At 42.4% G+C, this 16,572-nt stretch overlaps 1 protein-coding gene across 2 annotated transcripts in view; it reads right to left on the reverse strand.

The window, feature by feature from the left end:
• LOC308198532 (UDP-glucuronosyltransferase 1A1-like) overlaps positions 1-16,572 on the reverse strand; it is a 40,853-nt gene that overhangs the window by 22,940 nt on the left and 1,341 nt on the right. The window contains exon 1 of one of the 2 annotated variants that reach the window (XM_080601063.1): positions 6,045-6,917. The exons of the other annotated variant lie outside the window; for it this stretch is intronic. Within the exon in view, the coding sequence (XP_080457189.1) occupies positions 6,045-6,881 (837 nt within the window). The 5' untranslated portion in view covers positions 6,882-6,917. Of the gene's footprint in view, positions 1-6,044; positions 6,918-16,572 lie in introns of those variants that run through there. 2 annotated transcript variants of the gene reach the window in all.

The following is a 16,572-nucleotide window of genomic DNA, read 5'->3' on the forward strand; positions in this document are numbered from 1 at the left end:
AGGAAGCTGTAGACCAAGATGAGGTCTCCCCTCAGCCTCCTCTTTTCCAGGCAGAACAGACCAAGCGACCTCAGCCGCTCCTCGTACATCTTCCCCTCTAGGCCCTTCACCATCTTTGTAGCCCTCCTCTGGACGCTCTCCAACAGTTTAATGTCCTTTTTGTGCTGTGGTGCCCAGAACTGCACACAGTACTCGAGTTGAGGCCGCACCAGCACAGAGTAGAGCAGGACAATCGCTTCCCTTGACCGACTAGCAATGCCATGCTTGATGCACCTCAGGATATGGTTGGCCCTCCTGGCTGCCAGGGCACACTGCTGGCTCATATTCAGCTTGCTGTCAACCACAACCCCCAGATCCCTCTCTGCGGGATGCTCCCCAGCGTCTCATCACCCAGTCTGTACGTATAGCCAGGGTTGGCCCGTCCCAGGGGCAGGACCCGGCACTTGCTCTTGTTAAACTTCATGCGGCTGATGATTGCCCAGCACTCCAATCTGTCCAGATCTCTCTGCAAGGCCTTTCCACCCTCAACAGAGTCAACAACTCCTCCAAGTTTAGCGTCATCAGTAAAGTTACCATCAAACCTTAAACATCATCAAAATACCTTCTAGTCCCACATCCAAATTGCTTATGAAAACATTGAAAAGAACTGGCCCTAAAATGGAGCCCCGGGGGATTGGCCGACAGCCTGATGTAGTCCCATTTACCATAACCCTTTAAGCCCTACCCGTCAGCCAATTGTTCACCCATCGTATGATATTTTTATCTAGCTGTATGCTGGACATTTTGTCCAATAGGATCCTACGGGAAAATGTATCGAAAGCTTTACTGAAATCCAAAAAGATTACATCAGCTGGCTTCCCTTGATTGACTAGCTGGGTGATCTTATCATAAAAGGAAATCAGATTTGTTAAACAGGACCTAGCCCTTGTGAAACCATGTTGGCTATTTTTCTGAAATGTCTGTCTTTGGAAGGATTAAGTAGGGCTGGAAGGGGTAAAGATAAGGCCATGTTTTTGGCAGATATACTTAAAACTGGATTAGCAACTCATGAATACCTTTCTGGTTCTGCCTGGGAAGAGCATACCCCAGGGCTGTGAAAGGAAAGTTGTTTCCTTCATGCATAGACAGTCAGCCCTGGTTATAAAAATGATGAAACGGAAATATTGTAGACAATACTATAATTTTCTACTGAGATTGATAGAGTATACTAGATTTATTTTTTTTTAAATGCACATTTAGCAATCTACTTCAGCTCTAGATAAACTCTTTTTAGGGAAGCTTTTCAGCAGGTAATGCAAGCTGTTGTACATGGCTTGGTGCTGGCTAGCAGCTGCAAAACCCTCCAATAGATTTGCAGAAAATTCTTTGCAAGCATAACCCTAGACTGAAAGAACAATCAGAATGTTACCTGCCAATTGACACTTTATGACACATTATTTCTAAATTCTGAAAGGATGGTTGCATTAACTGAGAAAAAAATAATTGTTTTGAAAGGAATCAGTAAAACAGTTTGAGGTAATAATACCTAGCAAAGATGAGCAGCAGACCTGCCTAGATGTGTGCCTCGTTAGCAAGACAGCAGTGATAAACCACAACTTTTCCCACCTAGTCCAAAAAAAAAACAATTGTATAAGCAAAACTGCTTAGATACCACTAGAGTACCTGCAATAGTGGGAGAGAATTAAAATTAACACAGTTTTTCACATATTTTCTTTACAATGCACCTTACTGCAAATCTAAATACCACATACTCGTATACAATTACATACAGACACAGGATATAGTAAGGTGATTATTGCAAACAGCATTTTCCATTCAAAGCTTAATATATTTTATCAAGGAAATCACTGACCTGAGGTAATGTCTTTTTCTTTCCACAATTTATACCTCCAATAAAAACTATGTTGGGCATCAGTGGCATGGGATATTCAAAAACAAAATCCATTCTTTTAAGCCAAATGGATCCATGGCTTAAAAGATCCGTCATTGTTACTTGTCGTTGGAGAAAATCCGAGGCCAGAAGTTCAAATGGCAAATAGGCAAAATTACAAAGAAAGGATTCTGATGCCTTGAGAACTAAGTTTTCCACACGCTGGATAAATGTCATGTGGTCTGAGTTGTCTGTAAATGTTCTCGGGACATAAGATGGGGGGTCTGGACACTGAGCAGCCTGCAAATCAAAACTGCAGGGGAGTCCTCGTAAAAAGAAAATAGATGGAATCGAGAGATGCAAAGCCAATATTTGTCCACATGGTACAACAGGATCTGTGAGAACAGCATCAAATTTACTCCCTTCAAGATACTGCATCAGATCCTTATTGTGCAGTAAGTTGGCACAGGAGGAGAAGTAGAGATCAGAGATGACGTGAACTTTTTCATAAAGTGCAGTAATTCTTTGAAGAAAAGGTCTTCTCTCAAAAAGATCATTAGCAAACGAATGCATGCTTGCTCCCAGTTCTTCCCTAGTTAAAGGCACTGGATATGTTTTGAGAGTGTAGTATTCAGATGCCTTCACATTCAAGTTGACTTCTGGTGCAATGACGACGATTTTGTGCTCTTTCTGACTAAGGGCCACCAGCACTGAGCGCATGCTTAGCCAGTGACTCCCATCCATAGGCACAACCAACAGCTTTCCACCATTGCCCAAGCAAAACAGAGACAGGAAAACCCAAACCCCTGCAGAAACTAAGTAACCGTGATTACTTACAAGAGCCATGTTTCTAGAAATCCAAATTCTGTTTCTCTGCCCTTACCTGAAAGATCTTAAGTAGACCCAGAGCCCCCTGCCAGATTCTCACATTCCCACTCAATGATCTGGTTTTTCCAGCAAAACCAGTCACTAGCAACCATTCATGGTACTGATGAGACATTTAAGGAATGTGATAATCAACTTGTGTTGGGCAGAACTGGGCTGGGAATCTGAGGATCCCTTGGGACGGGTCCTTTCTGATTGTTTCTCTGTGGTGATTCATGTCAGACTGAAAAAAAAAAAAAAAAAGACTTTTCCAAACCAAAATCCCATGCTTGTGAATCGTGCTGGTACATGGAAGTAACTGTAGCTGATATTAAAATGCTTTTTTTCCTTCCTTCCTTCCTTCCTTCCTTCCTTCCTTCCTTCCTTCCTTCCTTCCTTCCTTCCTTCCTTCCTTCCTTCCTTCCTTCCTTCCTTCCTTCCTTCCCTTCTTTCTTTTCTTCCTTTCTTCCTCTTTCCTTTTTCTTTCTTGTTTGCTTGCTTTCCTTTTCTCTCTTCCTTTTTCTTTCTCCTTTTTTTCTTTTCTTTTCTTTTCTTTTCTTTTCTTTTCTTTTCTTTTCTTTTCTTTTCTTTTCTTTTCTTTTCTTTTCTTTTCTTTTCTTTTCTTTTCTTTTCTTTTCTTTTCTTTTCTTTTCTTTTCTTTTCTTTTCTTTTCTTTTCTTTTCTTTTCTTTTCTTTTCTTTTCTTTTCTTTTCTTTTCTTTTCTTTTCTTTTCTTTTCTTTTTTCTTCTCTTCTCTTCTCTTCTCTTCTCTTCTCTTCTCTTCTCTTCTCTTCTCTTCTCTTCTCTTCTCTTCTCTTCTCTTTTTTCTTTTCTTTTCTTTTCTTTTCTTTTCTTTTCTTTTCTTTTCTTTTCTTTTCTTTTCTTTTCTTTTCTTTTCTTTTCTTTTCTTTTCTTTTCTTTTCTTTTCTTTTCTTTTCTTTTCTTTTCTTTTCTTTTCTTTTCTTTTCTTTTCTTTTCTTTTCTTTTCTTTTCTTTTCTTTTCTTTTCTTTTCTTTTCTTTTCTTTTTTCCTCTTCCTCTTCCTCTTCCTCTTCCTCTTCCTCTTCCTCTTCCTCTTCCTCTTCCTCTTCCTCTTCCTCTTCCTCTTCCTCTTCCTCTTCCTCTTCCTCTTCCTTGCTTACTGCTTTCTTATAAGCATCTTACAGCTGTTCTGAAATGTCTGTCAGGTTTATGTTTAAATAAATTACAAAAATATGCCACTATACTACACAATACCTGTGCAAATCCTAAGGAGAATGCTCTGTGATTTACACAGAGCTAAGCCCTGAGTCCAGATGCAACACCAGGTACAAATGTATTACAAGAACGAACGCTGCAGCAGAGACTTGCATGAGCCAAGGCAAACCACTAAATCTGTGCTGGCATACATGACACTTCTTCATTCTCATCCTGTCCCATCTCTGTGCCTTTCTGAAACACTTTCTTCTTCCAGAAGTTATAAGAAAAGCCACTCAGTTTCCCTTGTACCCAATTAGATACAGGGAAGTCTGGACAGGAGTAGCCAATAACAGTCCTCTTGTTTCAGGACAAGAACTGACTGTGAATGGTAAGTGGTGGTGTTCTCACTGCAGATGAAAAGCTAAGACTAGGAACTAAAACTCTAAGCAGTTAGCAAGCATTTGTTATAGACACTTGTCAACCTGCAGGATTAAATTTTGCTGTTAGATACAACTGTGTGATGCACAGCCATAGCCAGAAAACAACAAAATAAATTAAAAAAAAAATCGGGGCTGGCAGCGCCACTGAAGAATCAGTAATAACTATTCTTGCTGGACTGTGAACTTTAGTCCCTGAGCAAGATAAGGCGAGAGTGAACTCTGTCTTTAGAGGAGAGCCTAAATTTAAGCTGGAACTGCCACATGGCCTGGCCTGCAGGCAGAGCTGGTCTCCCTGCTTTCCCAGAGGGTCCACCTGGGTTTGTCCCTGAGGGAGCCATTAAACAGCTGGATGGACAGAACAGATAGGAAAAAGCACTACCGCGATAGAAGTGCCCATGCAGGGAGGGAGTGGCAATTTGAAAGACACTTTTGTGAGAAAGCAAGATCTGAATGATAGCAGCTCAACAGAAATAAACGGTACTTTCAATGGGCAGCATCAGGCGAAGTACTGTGAGGAGTAAAGCAAAGCCCGAGGGCTTTAAAGTTGGCTCTGGGGAAGGTGTGCTATGCTTGGAAAATGCAAATCTGTTTTATCGTGAAGCTTCATTCATTCATATTCACAAAGACGTGTGAATGCAAGAGGAGAAGGAGGAGTACATTCCTTATGACACACAAAAGGCTGGCAAGTGAGAAAAGTTCAAGGGAAGAGCAGAGAAGCGCCTGTTTATTTCTAAGGAGCATCTGTAAAGGATAAAACTTTATCATTTCCAGGAAATGATGTGATATATTGCTGACACTGCTGGATGACACTAACTACAGATCCATCAGCCGCTGAGGAGAGCTGTCTCCTCTTAGCTGTCTTTTTCTAGTTAATCTCTGGCTTCACAACATGAGACTGTTCTACTTATATCACAAGCAAGCAAGAAGCCAAGATACATCACATGCAGCTATGGGCTAAATGTACATCACGAGCATCAGCAAGCTATCATGTATCATATACATGCAATAAGTGGTCAGCTTTAAAGATCCCACAATATTTATTGGAATTCACGGACATGAAGGAAGTGCTTTTATTGCATGCTTTTTAGGTCACAGATGCCTGAGCAACCACCCATCAACATTTTCCTATCCAAGCTGGATGTCTCATAAAAATGCAGTAGAGAATTCAGCTGTCTAGTTTTTGTGATGGGAACTGTTGTTAGATCATAACTTTTAACACAGAAAAATTATTAGCCTTCAACTCAAACACAACACTGCTGTTACAGAGAAGAGCAAATAATGCTACTGCACATAACCCGGTGAGTTACTTTTCTGACCGGATAAGCAGCTAGTGCTCTAGAAGAAATATGCCACTGCCTCGTGGGGCAGGGAATGTTTGGAAGAGCTGCTATAATTCTCCTGCCCTTTTTGCATTCATTGCTGGACCAAGTGGTGTTTGTGCACCTGACCAGCTGGAATTAAACGCTGCAGAGTGTGTGATCCCCTCACTGAACAAAGTCCCTGTGTTGGGCAGGCCCAAGAAAAGGAGGTGTAATCACAACTTGTTCTGCTGGTCAGCTGCACCTTTCTGGTTTTCATGTGGATTGGCTATATAGAAACAGTTAATCTGAGCTACATCTTTAGGTAAATAAAGTCTACATCAAACACTGCCGGAACTTCTCCTTTGTTATACTTTTCCCAGCCAGTCACTGACCTGAGATAACGGCTTCTTCCGTCCACAGTTTATGCCTCCAATGAAAATCATATTGGGCATCACGGGTGTGGGATAGTCAAAGACAAAGTCAAGTCTCTTCAGCCAAATGGATCCATGGCTTAAAAGCTCTGTAACTGTCATCGGCTTTTGCAGAAAGTCTGAGGCCAGTCTTTCGAATGGTGAAAAGATAATTCTGCAGGTGAAAGCCTCTGAAATGGTGATCAGTACGTTCTTGACTCTCTGAGGAAATGTCATATGGTCTGTATTGAGGGAGAACATGCGTGGGACGTAGGACGGTGGGTCCGGACTCTGAGCGGCGTGAATGTCTATAGCACATGGAACAGCCCGCAAGAAGAAAGCAGTAGGAATAGAAAAATGCAAAGCAATTATTTGTCCACACGGTGTCACAGGATCTGTAAATAGTACATCAAATTTGCTTTCTTCAATAAATTTCATCATCTCTTTGTTGTGCAGTAGGGAACTGCACGCAGCTTCAAAGACAGCAGAACTCTTTTTAAAAAGCTCCCAAATATTCAAAAATCTGGAAATAAAAGGCTGCTCATTAAAACTGTTTGCAGTAAGTGAATGCAGAAGTTCTTCCATCTCTTCCTGTTTGAAAGGTACGGGGTATGTTTTCAGCGTGTACCACTCTGAAGAATCTACGAGCGTTTTCATCTCTGGTGCCATGACAATTATTTCATGCCCTCTCTTGCTCAGCTCAATCAGCACTTCCTTCATGCTGAGCCAGTGACTGCCCTCCATCGGGATCACCAGCAGCTTCCCAGCAGCAGCAGTACCCAGGCAGCACAAGAAGGGGAGCAGCCCAGCCACCAGCATGTTTGGAGTTGAACAGACAGGAGCCCAAGTGAGCGAGAGGCCAGGGGTGGTTCGCAAGCTTTTGTAGCTACGATCCACCTACGCAAATACACCACTTGGCAATGCTTTTTCACGATACCTTTGCCCTTTTTGACTTGCCACACATTTCATGTGTTTAGCAGTTTGCACGCAATGGGATTCACATTGGAAGATTAATTATTACAAAAGGTTGAACTGGGTTTTGTTCTTCAAAAGCTGGTTTGCACAATCACGAGAAAGGCGTGTCTTCTGCCGTAAACTTGGCTCTCCCAAGCTGTGACCTCAGCTCAGTGCCTCAGCCTTCTCTTCTTTGTCCCATACTAGGACCACTGACTGATGATCCTTCTTACCATCAGCAGCCCAGCCATGCAGACCCCACCTCATCTCGTATTCCTTACCCAAACCACAGCAGCAGTCTCTCCTGTTCACCCTTCTTGCCTCTGAGCACAGCAGGCTGGGAGGTAGGGGACTGCAAGCTGCCAGGTAAATCTGCTCTGCTCAGTGTTGGCTGACTGCTGTAATGCCACGGACTGCAAGCAACTAGTGTTACTGAGCCATAGGGTTAAGTGTTCATGGAAAGCAATAAGAGCCCAGGTTTAGCCTGTGGCTCAGTTAGCCTCATGTGCAGCCAGGCAGCACCAATTAGCAGCTACGGGCATGTGAGCACAAGTCACGCAGGCAGCTGGGAATGACTCCTGCCTGTCCCTTGTTCTTTGCCCAGAAAGGCTTGGCTTTTTGTCAGAGCTACTCCTCCCACAACTGGGCATTTTTCTCTAGTGACCACACATCTGGAATAATCCATGAGGAGCCAAGTCCCCCGTGATCTCTCACTGTGCTCTTACCGCTATGTTTACTCAATGCAGCGCAACTGCAGCTCTGATGTGGAAAGGAGATGGGGACCCATCCGCCTCATCCCTGCCCAGGTCGGACTGTGGTATCTGGGCACCCTATATACCCTGTGTCTGCCCCTTTCCCAGGGATGGTCTCAGGATGTTGAGCTGTACATGGCTGTTGTGTGAGCTGTCACAACATGTGAACATGCCACAGCAGTCTCAGATACAGATGGAGAGTGTTTGTTAGCAACGCCAGGTAAATCCAGGTTTGCAGCTTCACTTACTTGTAAGAACACTTCCCAGGTTGCAGAGGTGGTGCTGGGCCACCTTCAGCTGGTCACATGCCTAGGTTTTATTCATCCATGTGATTGTATCATACTTGTCTCCCATTCAAATTCTTTTCATAGTTCTTATCAGCATGAGCTAAGAGCTTTGGTCTTCTGATCACTTCTCACTGCAGCACACTCGTGAAGTAGGGCAGGACCATCCTAGCCATCTTACGGCAACACCAGCACAAGGGAAAACACGAAGCTTGCCCAAAGAAGATCTGTCTGAGTGGAAAATTATCTCACAAACCTGTGTGATGCTTTTAGTCCTCTGTAAGGCTTCCTCTCCCATCAAGCACAAAATATCTGCCTCAGATACATGTACCTTCGACAGGCTTTTACCATTCTTGCAGCTGATTCCTCGAGTGAAGAGAAGGTGGGGCATAAAAGGAGTGGTATCTTGGTATCCAAATAGAGCCCTTTGATAAAATGATGGTGGATGGACATCTCTCCAGACTTTAAACCACTGTTTAAACCTGGCACAAATGTCCTTAGAAGGCAGGCTCTATCACTTGCTGACAAGGAGGTTCAGCACCTGCTAGGAGACTGCCACGTTGTTTGTGCAGCTGGTAGAGCTCCTTGGGATATAAGAAATGGTATTTGGACACTTACTGGCAAGATAATCTAGCATATGTGGGGATCCATGACAGAAAGATATCCACAGAACAGGTGGACTGCTAGGATTACCCCACATGGACATACTTAGTCTATACGGGGTGTACCAAAATCGCTCTTATCCATATAGTGCTGGAGTCCTCCATCCCACTGCAGGCTGTTGAGTTGTTACAGTATAGTAATTTTTATAAGCATTTTGTTTTCCAATTCAACTAAAGCAAATGGTACAGTGAAAGATAACTTACACTAAAGATAAATATGAAAAATCAATGTTGAACTACCTGTGTCATTTTTTAAACAACAAAGACTAGTTGGTTCAATTGAGAAAAGTGATTTTTTTTTTCTATTGATGCAAACCTGCATTTTTGAAGATAAGCAGCCAACTGAAAATCTTTCCCCATCTCTACAAATAACTTCCATCTAACCCCTCATACTATCGGGTGTAAAATTAAGTTGCAAAACAGAAGTTCACTGCTGAACATCAGATAACATAAACCAACATGTTTCTAGTTCATGAACTTACGAGTTCATAGCCTGTGTCAGTTCAGTTCATGACTCAAACAGTTCATGAACTCTGTGGGGCCAGATACTTCTTGGTGGTATACTGCTGAGTCATTAAATGATGGTGGTCACCTCTCACAGTAAAAGTTTATGTATCAGTAGGTGATTAGGCAGGTGTTATCTACAGGCAACGAAGACTGTACCCTGCCTTTGGTATAACAATTTGATCTTCCAGGGCATTCAAGGCTCTGTATCACTGGTGTTTCTTTCTTCTATCTGCATTTTCTGCCTGCATATTTCCAAACCTTGTGCTTTAACCTTATTGGGAACTTACCTTCAAAAAGAACAGCCAGTTCCATCACCTGCACTATCCCTGCATCAGCAGCTTAAGACAAAAGAGTAACTTAATGCGAATTTTCAAACAGCTCAGGAGAAGCTGATACACAGACACAGACCCATTGCTCATAACCATTGCAAAGGCTGTCAGATGGACTCTGGAAGAAGGTGTAACCAATCTAGACTCTGACAGATGAAGAGAGGCAGTCACACACTTCCTTGGTGGAGCCTTTGGGAACATGCCAGAGGGAAGGGATGCCATCCAGAGGGCCCTGGGCAGGCCTGAGAGGTGGGCCCTTGTAAACCTTCAATCCAGTGGCCCAGCTTTAATGGGAAGACAGATCCTCTCTTGATTAAATTACCCAGGAACTCACAGTTGGGCCCGGGGGTTTGAATCCCCTCACAGGGAGGCACAAGCCGGAGTTCACCTTGCCTGAGGGAGATCTGATTGCTGGGCCATTATAAAAAAATGCCTGGTGATAACATGCCAGCTCTGACTAGGATGGTGCGGACCCCTTGTTTTGCTGGCATTCACTGCTTTCCTCTGTGCCCTCAGGGCTTGTCTGGAGGAATGTTTTGTCTTTACGCATTTAAAAGCAATGCCAGACCAAAGACCAAAAACTGTGGAAGAGGTGAGGAAGCAAAAGAAAGAACAGAATAAAAGCCAGAGAAATTAAAGGCAAACCATTTTAATAAGACTCAGAGTACAACAGACAAATAAAGTTTGAAGTTCTTAGATTAGCACAGATTCAGCTGGGGTCAGATCTAAGCCAAATAATTGGTATTCAGAAAACTTGAAACAAGAACATAACTTGGTAGGTTTACAAGCGTTTGCTGTTCATTATCCAGTAGCAAAGGGCACTGGTGTCACTTGCAGGTTTGAATGCTCTGCTGCTCATTACTGAGTCCACTTGTATTTGCGGAAGAACACCTCGGAGAATTTACAAGAAAGGAGACCTCAAAGTGCAAGAGCTGTGTGCCAGCTCTTGGCAGTAGGAGGAAAGTCTTCCCCACTGCATGCAGAGGGACAGAAATTAAACGTCTTAAGCTTGGATCACCCATGACTGCAGATTTGTCTTCTTCTTGTGAGTGTCTCTCACAATACGCAGGCTCTTGTGCATCACAGACAAAACATTGGGTTACCCCAGGGTGTCTTTTTGAGCTGGCAAGGAATATTGCAGCAATGGAGCAGTGCTGCAAGGGCATGCAAATAGCTTTGAGGACTTGAGACTGATTGGACTCACACTACCCCGAGCCATAATCATGTTAAGATATTAGGGTGCAGTTGAGTTTACCGTTCACCCTGTGATTGCTTCAGCTGGAAGAGGTGTTAATAACACCAGGACAGACTGGCTGCCATGTGGATTCCTTCTCATCTAAGCAGCAAACAGTGAGTGGCACTTAGGGAAGAAGCAATCTAGAGGTGTTGTTTCACCTACTCAATTTGTTTTCCTGTTGTTAGATGAGATTGCTTACACCTTTATGCTCTGGGTTTTGCAAGCAGTAAAAAGTTGTTCGAACACCTGAGTGTGAGGACAGCACAATTTGATTTCCCAGGTTTTTGGATGATGGATAGGGCTTCTAGATTTTGTCAGAAGGAATCCTTGTGTAATTGAACCCAGTCCTTTTTTGATGCTCAAGTGTCATGGCAAAAGGATTACAGCAGCTTGGTAGCTGCTAGCATGAACCTCCCTGATTTCCTCCTTTTCATAGCTATGGACATACACTGTTATTCACCTGAACAGAATGAGGAAGTATGGCTAGCGTGACTTCAGAGGGAAAACAACTCATCGAACTGCAAGTTGGGAAGTAATTTGAAGTCTTCGCAGTAGCAAGAAGCAGCAGGCAGCTAAGGAAACCACAGAACACAGATCGTTTTTAGGGCAGCCCTCTTCTAAGCAGTAAATAGAGATCATATGAAAACGACAGTATGTGATCCTGAAATTATTGACTGTATCCTAACAGAAAGATAAGTGACTTTTAAGGCTGCCCAGGTAACTGTAATTGGAACATTTCCTGATTTTTTGTAGAGCAATGTGATTGATGTTTATAAATTTAATACTATTATAACATTTCTCAGTTTTTGCACTTAGACCTCTGTCAAATATTTTTACCTTTACATGCACCTTTAGAATCATATTAGAGAAGGCTAACTTGTCCAGAAGACAAACTTGTCATGGGAAGGGAAACAAAGGCAGTAGTTCCATTTGATATGAAGGAATTTTCGTAGAAAGAAGTGTTTTCTAGCCTCCTTCTATATCTTTTCTTTGAAATATGGGAAGCACAGTGATGTGGACAAGAACAGACTGAAGAGGACAGTGAGATGAACACTTTAGTTAGACTAACCATTTCAGGCTGATGCATGCTGTGCAATGAAGATGCACAATGCACGGCAGTTAATTTTTTCCCCCGAAAAGTAGCACTGCTTTTATTTGCCTGATGTGTATTTTGCCATTGCAATGTAAGGCAGATGAGCAGTGTGGCTAGTTTTAAACGTGTTCAACAACTTTACAAATACTGGCATGATATAAGACTGCTCTAAAATGTCAGTAAGCTCATCGACACCTTGAATATTGCACCAGAAGATGAGCCTATTATTTGGTTCATGAACAGAGTGATGATTGCAACCTCAGTGCTGAAAATGAAGAGCTGCCCTGTGCCTGTACTACATCACCTACCCATGTTAGAAAAGTAATGTGAGACAGACATGTGAGTCCTCAGACATGTGAGTCCTTTCTGAGGACACACAGTGACATTTGGGTTGTGCAGGTTTTGAAAAGCGTGTCTCTGTGTACCAGGTATGTCTGTGTGTTGTGGTACTGCTTACTGTATTCTTTGACTTTTTGCCAAAGTCTTTGAATTCCACTTCAATTGCATATTTCAAAGGACCAGTTAGAAATGTCTCCTTATCAGAGCTTCTCAGATGCTGCTGGCTCTGGCAAGAGGGTTTCGGAACAGGGCCTGTTTTCTTAATCCCTTTGCTGGAGGGACAAAACACAGCACCTTTGTTCAGTTATACTTTGCTTTACTGGAGCAACTATCTTCTTGAATCAGTTTATTTCACTATTTTAAGTTGACCAGTTGTTTAAATAAGTAATTGGTGGTTTGGGTTAAAAAGGTAGAAACTTCTTTGAAAGGTTGCTATAGCTTACATCTCTGAACTTTGTTTGACCAATTTACACAAACTTTGTGAACTGCCTCAGAAAAAATGAAGCTTTGCATTTGCTTTGGTTACAAATGAGATATTCGTCAAAGTGTCTCTGGACACACAGTGCGAGTTCATTTCTGGTCTCCCTAACGAGGGAACACTTATCACAACAACCTTCAGGTACTTCAGGAGTCAATATGATGCTGGCATAGGACCTCTGCCCAGTTGAGATACCAGGTCTGTTTTCTGCAAGCCTTGTATTAAACCTCCATGACATTGGGACTTGGCAACTGGATTTATGTGTCTGTTAATGAATATGTAATTGATACTGAAACAGATGGCAATGCAAATTGCAAGACAAGAGGAAACACAGCCTGAGGCAGCCAGTTATCTTAGTCAATGAATAAATGCAGTTTGTGTTTCCCCAGGCGTAGTCTCGTGGTCAGATGTTGGGGGAGGAAAGGCTCTACCACTCCGCCTTAGATGAGAGTATTTCAGGATGATGTTATGGCTCAGGAGGGTCAGGGAATTTGGAATTTAATTCCCAGCTCTGTGCTGCATATGACACATTTGCCCAGTTCTGTGAAAACTTGAGCTCCTCAGCAATGCCTTCAGCTCCTGAACAGGTACTCCGTCAGGCAGTGTCAGATGTGGCACAAAGGAGCCCTCTTCTGGAACTGGGTGACAACACCAGATATTTCTGCCTGTGGAAAACTACGGAAAGTGTTGTAACAGAAAGGTCTGTGGCTTAAGCTACTCTTCTAAGAAAAGAAACCTCATTTTGAACCACTGCTCCACTGATTTATAAAAGAAAGCTGCACTCCAGGAGTGCTTTACTCATCAAAAGCCTTCAGTGCCAGCCTGTCCTTTCTTGTAACTTTGCTTCTTTATAGACATACTTCCAAATCTGACATTGAAATAGAAAATGTATTTTTGACCTACAGAGGATAAAATGTATTTCAGAGTGATCAAAAAAAAATGCCAGGGAAACAGGAGATCCATGTCATTATCCTACAGGTGGTTATTAAGGTACAGCAGCACCGAGGGGAAAACCTGAGAGAGAGCCCAAGGAAGCAAGGGAGCTGTGAGTGGCACTGCCCTCCGGCTGGATGCTTGCATTGCCTCCTGCCACACATCTCCAGCCACAAAGAGGCTGGCTGCAGATGCAGTAAACATGAGAGTGTTGTAATCCTAAACAGCCCTGCTTGCTCATCTCACTGCAAGATAGGCAGCCTCCTAGCTCAGGGAGTTCATGTCGGGCCACCTACAGGCAGGTCTAAGCCTGTGACTGTCACTGTGCCACTCTGACAGAACTACAAATGCCTGGATTTGCTAAAGGACAAAGTGACAATGCCTAGCCAAGCACCATTACCCTTCTCTTGGATGCAAAGGCCTATGCATCTAATGATTCTCCTGCACAAAACCTGGATAATTACAGCTGCAGCCCATCAGAACCTGCAGAATGATTCCTAGAGCTGTTTCCTGGTGTAAACCACTCAGAAATCCTCTCCCAAACAGCATGGGTAGGAGTAAAGCACAATTAGCAACTGTCGCTCCACACAAGAGCATCAAAAGAGAGCATCAAAGCCACCATGATAGGACACTCTGTCACTTCCTTCTTACTGAACAGGCTTCTGCAGGGAGAAAATATCACCCTGGCAGTGTTGTACTGAGCAGTTACAGACTACTAGAACATGAAGTGGGACAGGCTGTCGCCGCAGAGCCTTACAGAAGTTCACCTGCCCAGCTCTTCTTCTCTTGTGTAAAGCACTGGATATATTTCCAGTGTGTCGTCTACATAGTGGTTTGTAGATCATCAGCAAGCGCATTTTGTGCCCGTTCTGCCTGAGCTTTTCCAATACTGGACTCATGCTAAGCCAGTGGCTTTCACCTTAGACGGTACTAGAAGTATCCCACTGATCTGAAAGCTCAGGGAACATCATAAAAAGCACCTGCGTAGCAAGCCAATGAAGAAATAAGACAGCTAATGTCTTCTAGGCCTGTACGGACCCCCAAAGAAAACCCCAAGAAAACTCTTCAAGAAGGGAAGTTCAGGAGCAGGTCTTATCACCCGAAGTCAATCATTCACAGGGTTGGTTTCATTATAATTAGTAGTTATCATAAGAGCTCTGGGCACAGTGCTGAGCTTATTGCTTAACCACGTAAATGATTTCCAGATCTCATATTAGTTCTCAGTTTGGCATACAAAATGAATTGACAGCCTGACATTGGACATCAAGTAATGCTGAGGAATGCTGTAAGAAAGCAGCAGTAATCTGCATGCAGAGCAGCCTCCCAGCCACCAGCAATAAGTGGCTCAGGGAGCTCTTGAAACAAACTGTATTGTTGACATTGAATATTGTTTATATTGTCTTTGTTCTGTCTTTATATTACACATCTCTATGTTTTTTTTTCCTTTTTTTTTTTTTATGAACTTGTCTATTCCCTTGTTGAACTCCCGTAACATTTTTCCATGTATAATGGCCACTGTCAAGGCATTTCAAAGCTTGCCTATACATGGGAAGAAAAATCACCTTCCTGTCTTTGCTCTGAAACCATTAAATCAATACCTGATTTTTCCAAGCATCCCCTAGTTTTTACCCGACAAGAAACATAGAACAATCATTCTTCACACATCTTGCCCATGTCATTCACAATTTCTGAGACCTTTGTTCTATAGATCTGCTTTTTCGATCACAAAATAGATCTTGCTCAAACCTTTTACCAGCCCTCTCACCTTCTTCTGTACTTTTGCAGTTCTACCATATTTCCTCTGAGATGAGGGGTCGGACAATATTCAGAATGAAAGTATGCCATGGACTTATTGAGTAGCTCAGAGAGCTTTTCCCTTTTCTTCTTTTTCCCTTTCTTTCCTAGTCATTCTAACCTTTTGTTTTCCTATCTGTTGAGCAATGGGCTACCAGGTTTCAGAGAGCCATCTATTTTTATCACGACTATATTTATGAACAAAGATGATTAACCTAGAGTTTACAACTGTGTATGGTTAGGCAGACTTTTTTCACCCATGTGACTCCCTTTGCGTATTTACAATTCACTACCTTATGGCCTTGCTGGTGGGTAGTTCCGAGTGAAATAGGAGTGATTCTTCTGTTCTCTGTAGAAAATGTAGGTAGAAAAGCCAGAGTGAAGTTAGGAGGAATACACAAGGTTTTTAAAGATGCAGAACATATGATTTCCACTCAATGACAAACATCAGTATGAAGACAGGAGACAGCAGGTATAAAATAAAGGCAGGAGGTTCTACCCCTTTGGAAAGCAGCAAGCTACAACGTGTTTGCAGCTCTGAGACTTTCAGGATATAAAAGCATACAGAAGACTAATGTCACGCAATCAGAAAGAACATGCCATGGTACCTCTTAAATCTAAAACTACTAAGTGCCACTCCCTCGAGTTTAACACTAGAGAATGTCTGCAGTCAGCTTATTTTTTTATTTGCCTAAGAGCAGTTCAGTGGAGTCTGTGTAAGCCCATCAGAGAATATAAAAGAAGGAAAAAAATAGAAAAAAATCAACTCAAAGATGCTGTAGTGCAATCATGTAGTGATATTGTGTGACCACAATTCAGAAGCGAGGAAGTAATTTCACGGCAATATAATATGTGCCTGGTAAGAAATATATGGTGCTATTAATTGTTTTTAACTTTCTAGATTAGCTTTAAAAATCCCACAGAACAGTTCTTATAAATGTCAAGAAACACATAATAAAAACATCCCTGATTTTGCATATGTGCTTCATAAAATACGCTATTTTAGAATAATTCTTTCAATTTCAGCTTGAGATTTATGTTTCACCATGATGTACAAACAGAATTAACATAGACTGCCAGTTAGGAAACCGTATGTTATGAAAATATAACCAAAGCAAATTAACTGACTTTTCTGAGCCTAGAATTAA

Source organism: Anser brachyrhynchus, assembly GCF_964034855.1.
Source record: "Anser brachyrhynchus genome assembly, chromosome: 7".
Taxonomy (NCBI): Eukaryota; Metazoa; Chordata; class Aves; order Anseriformes; family Anatidae; genus Anser; species Anser brachyrhynchus.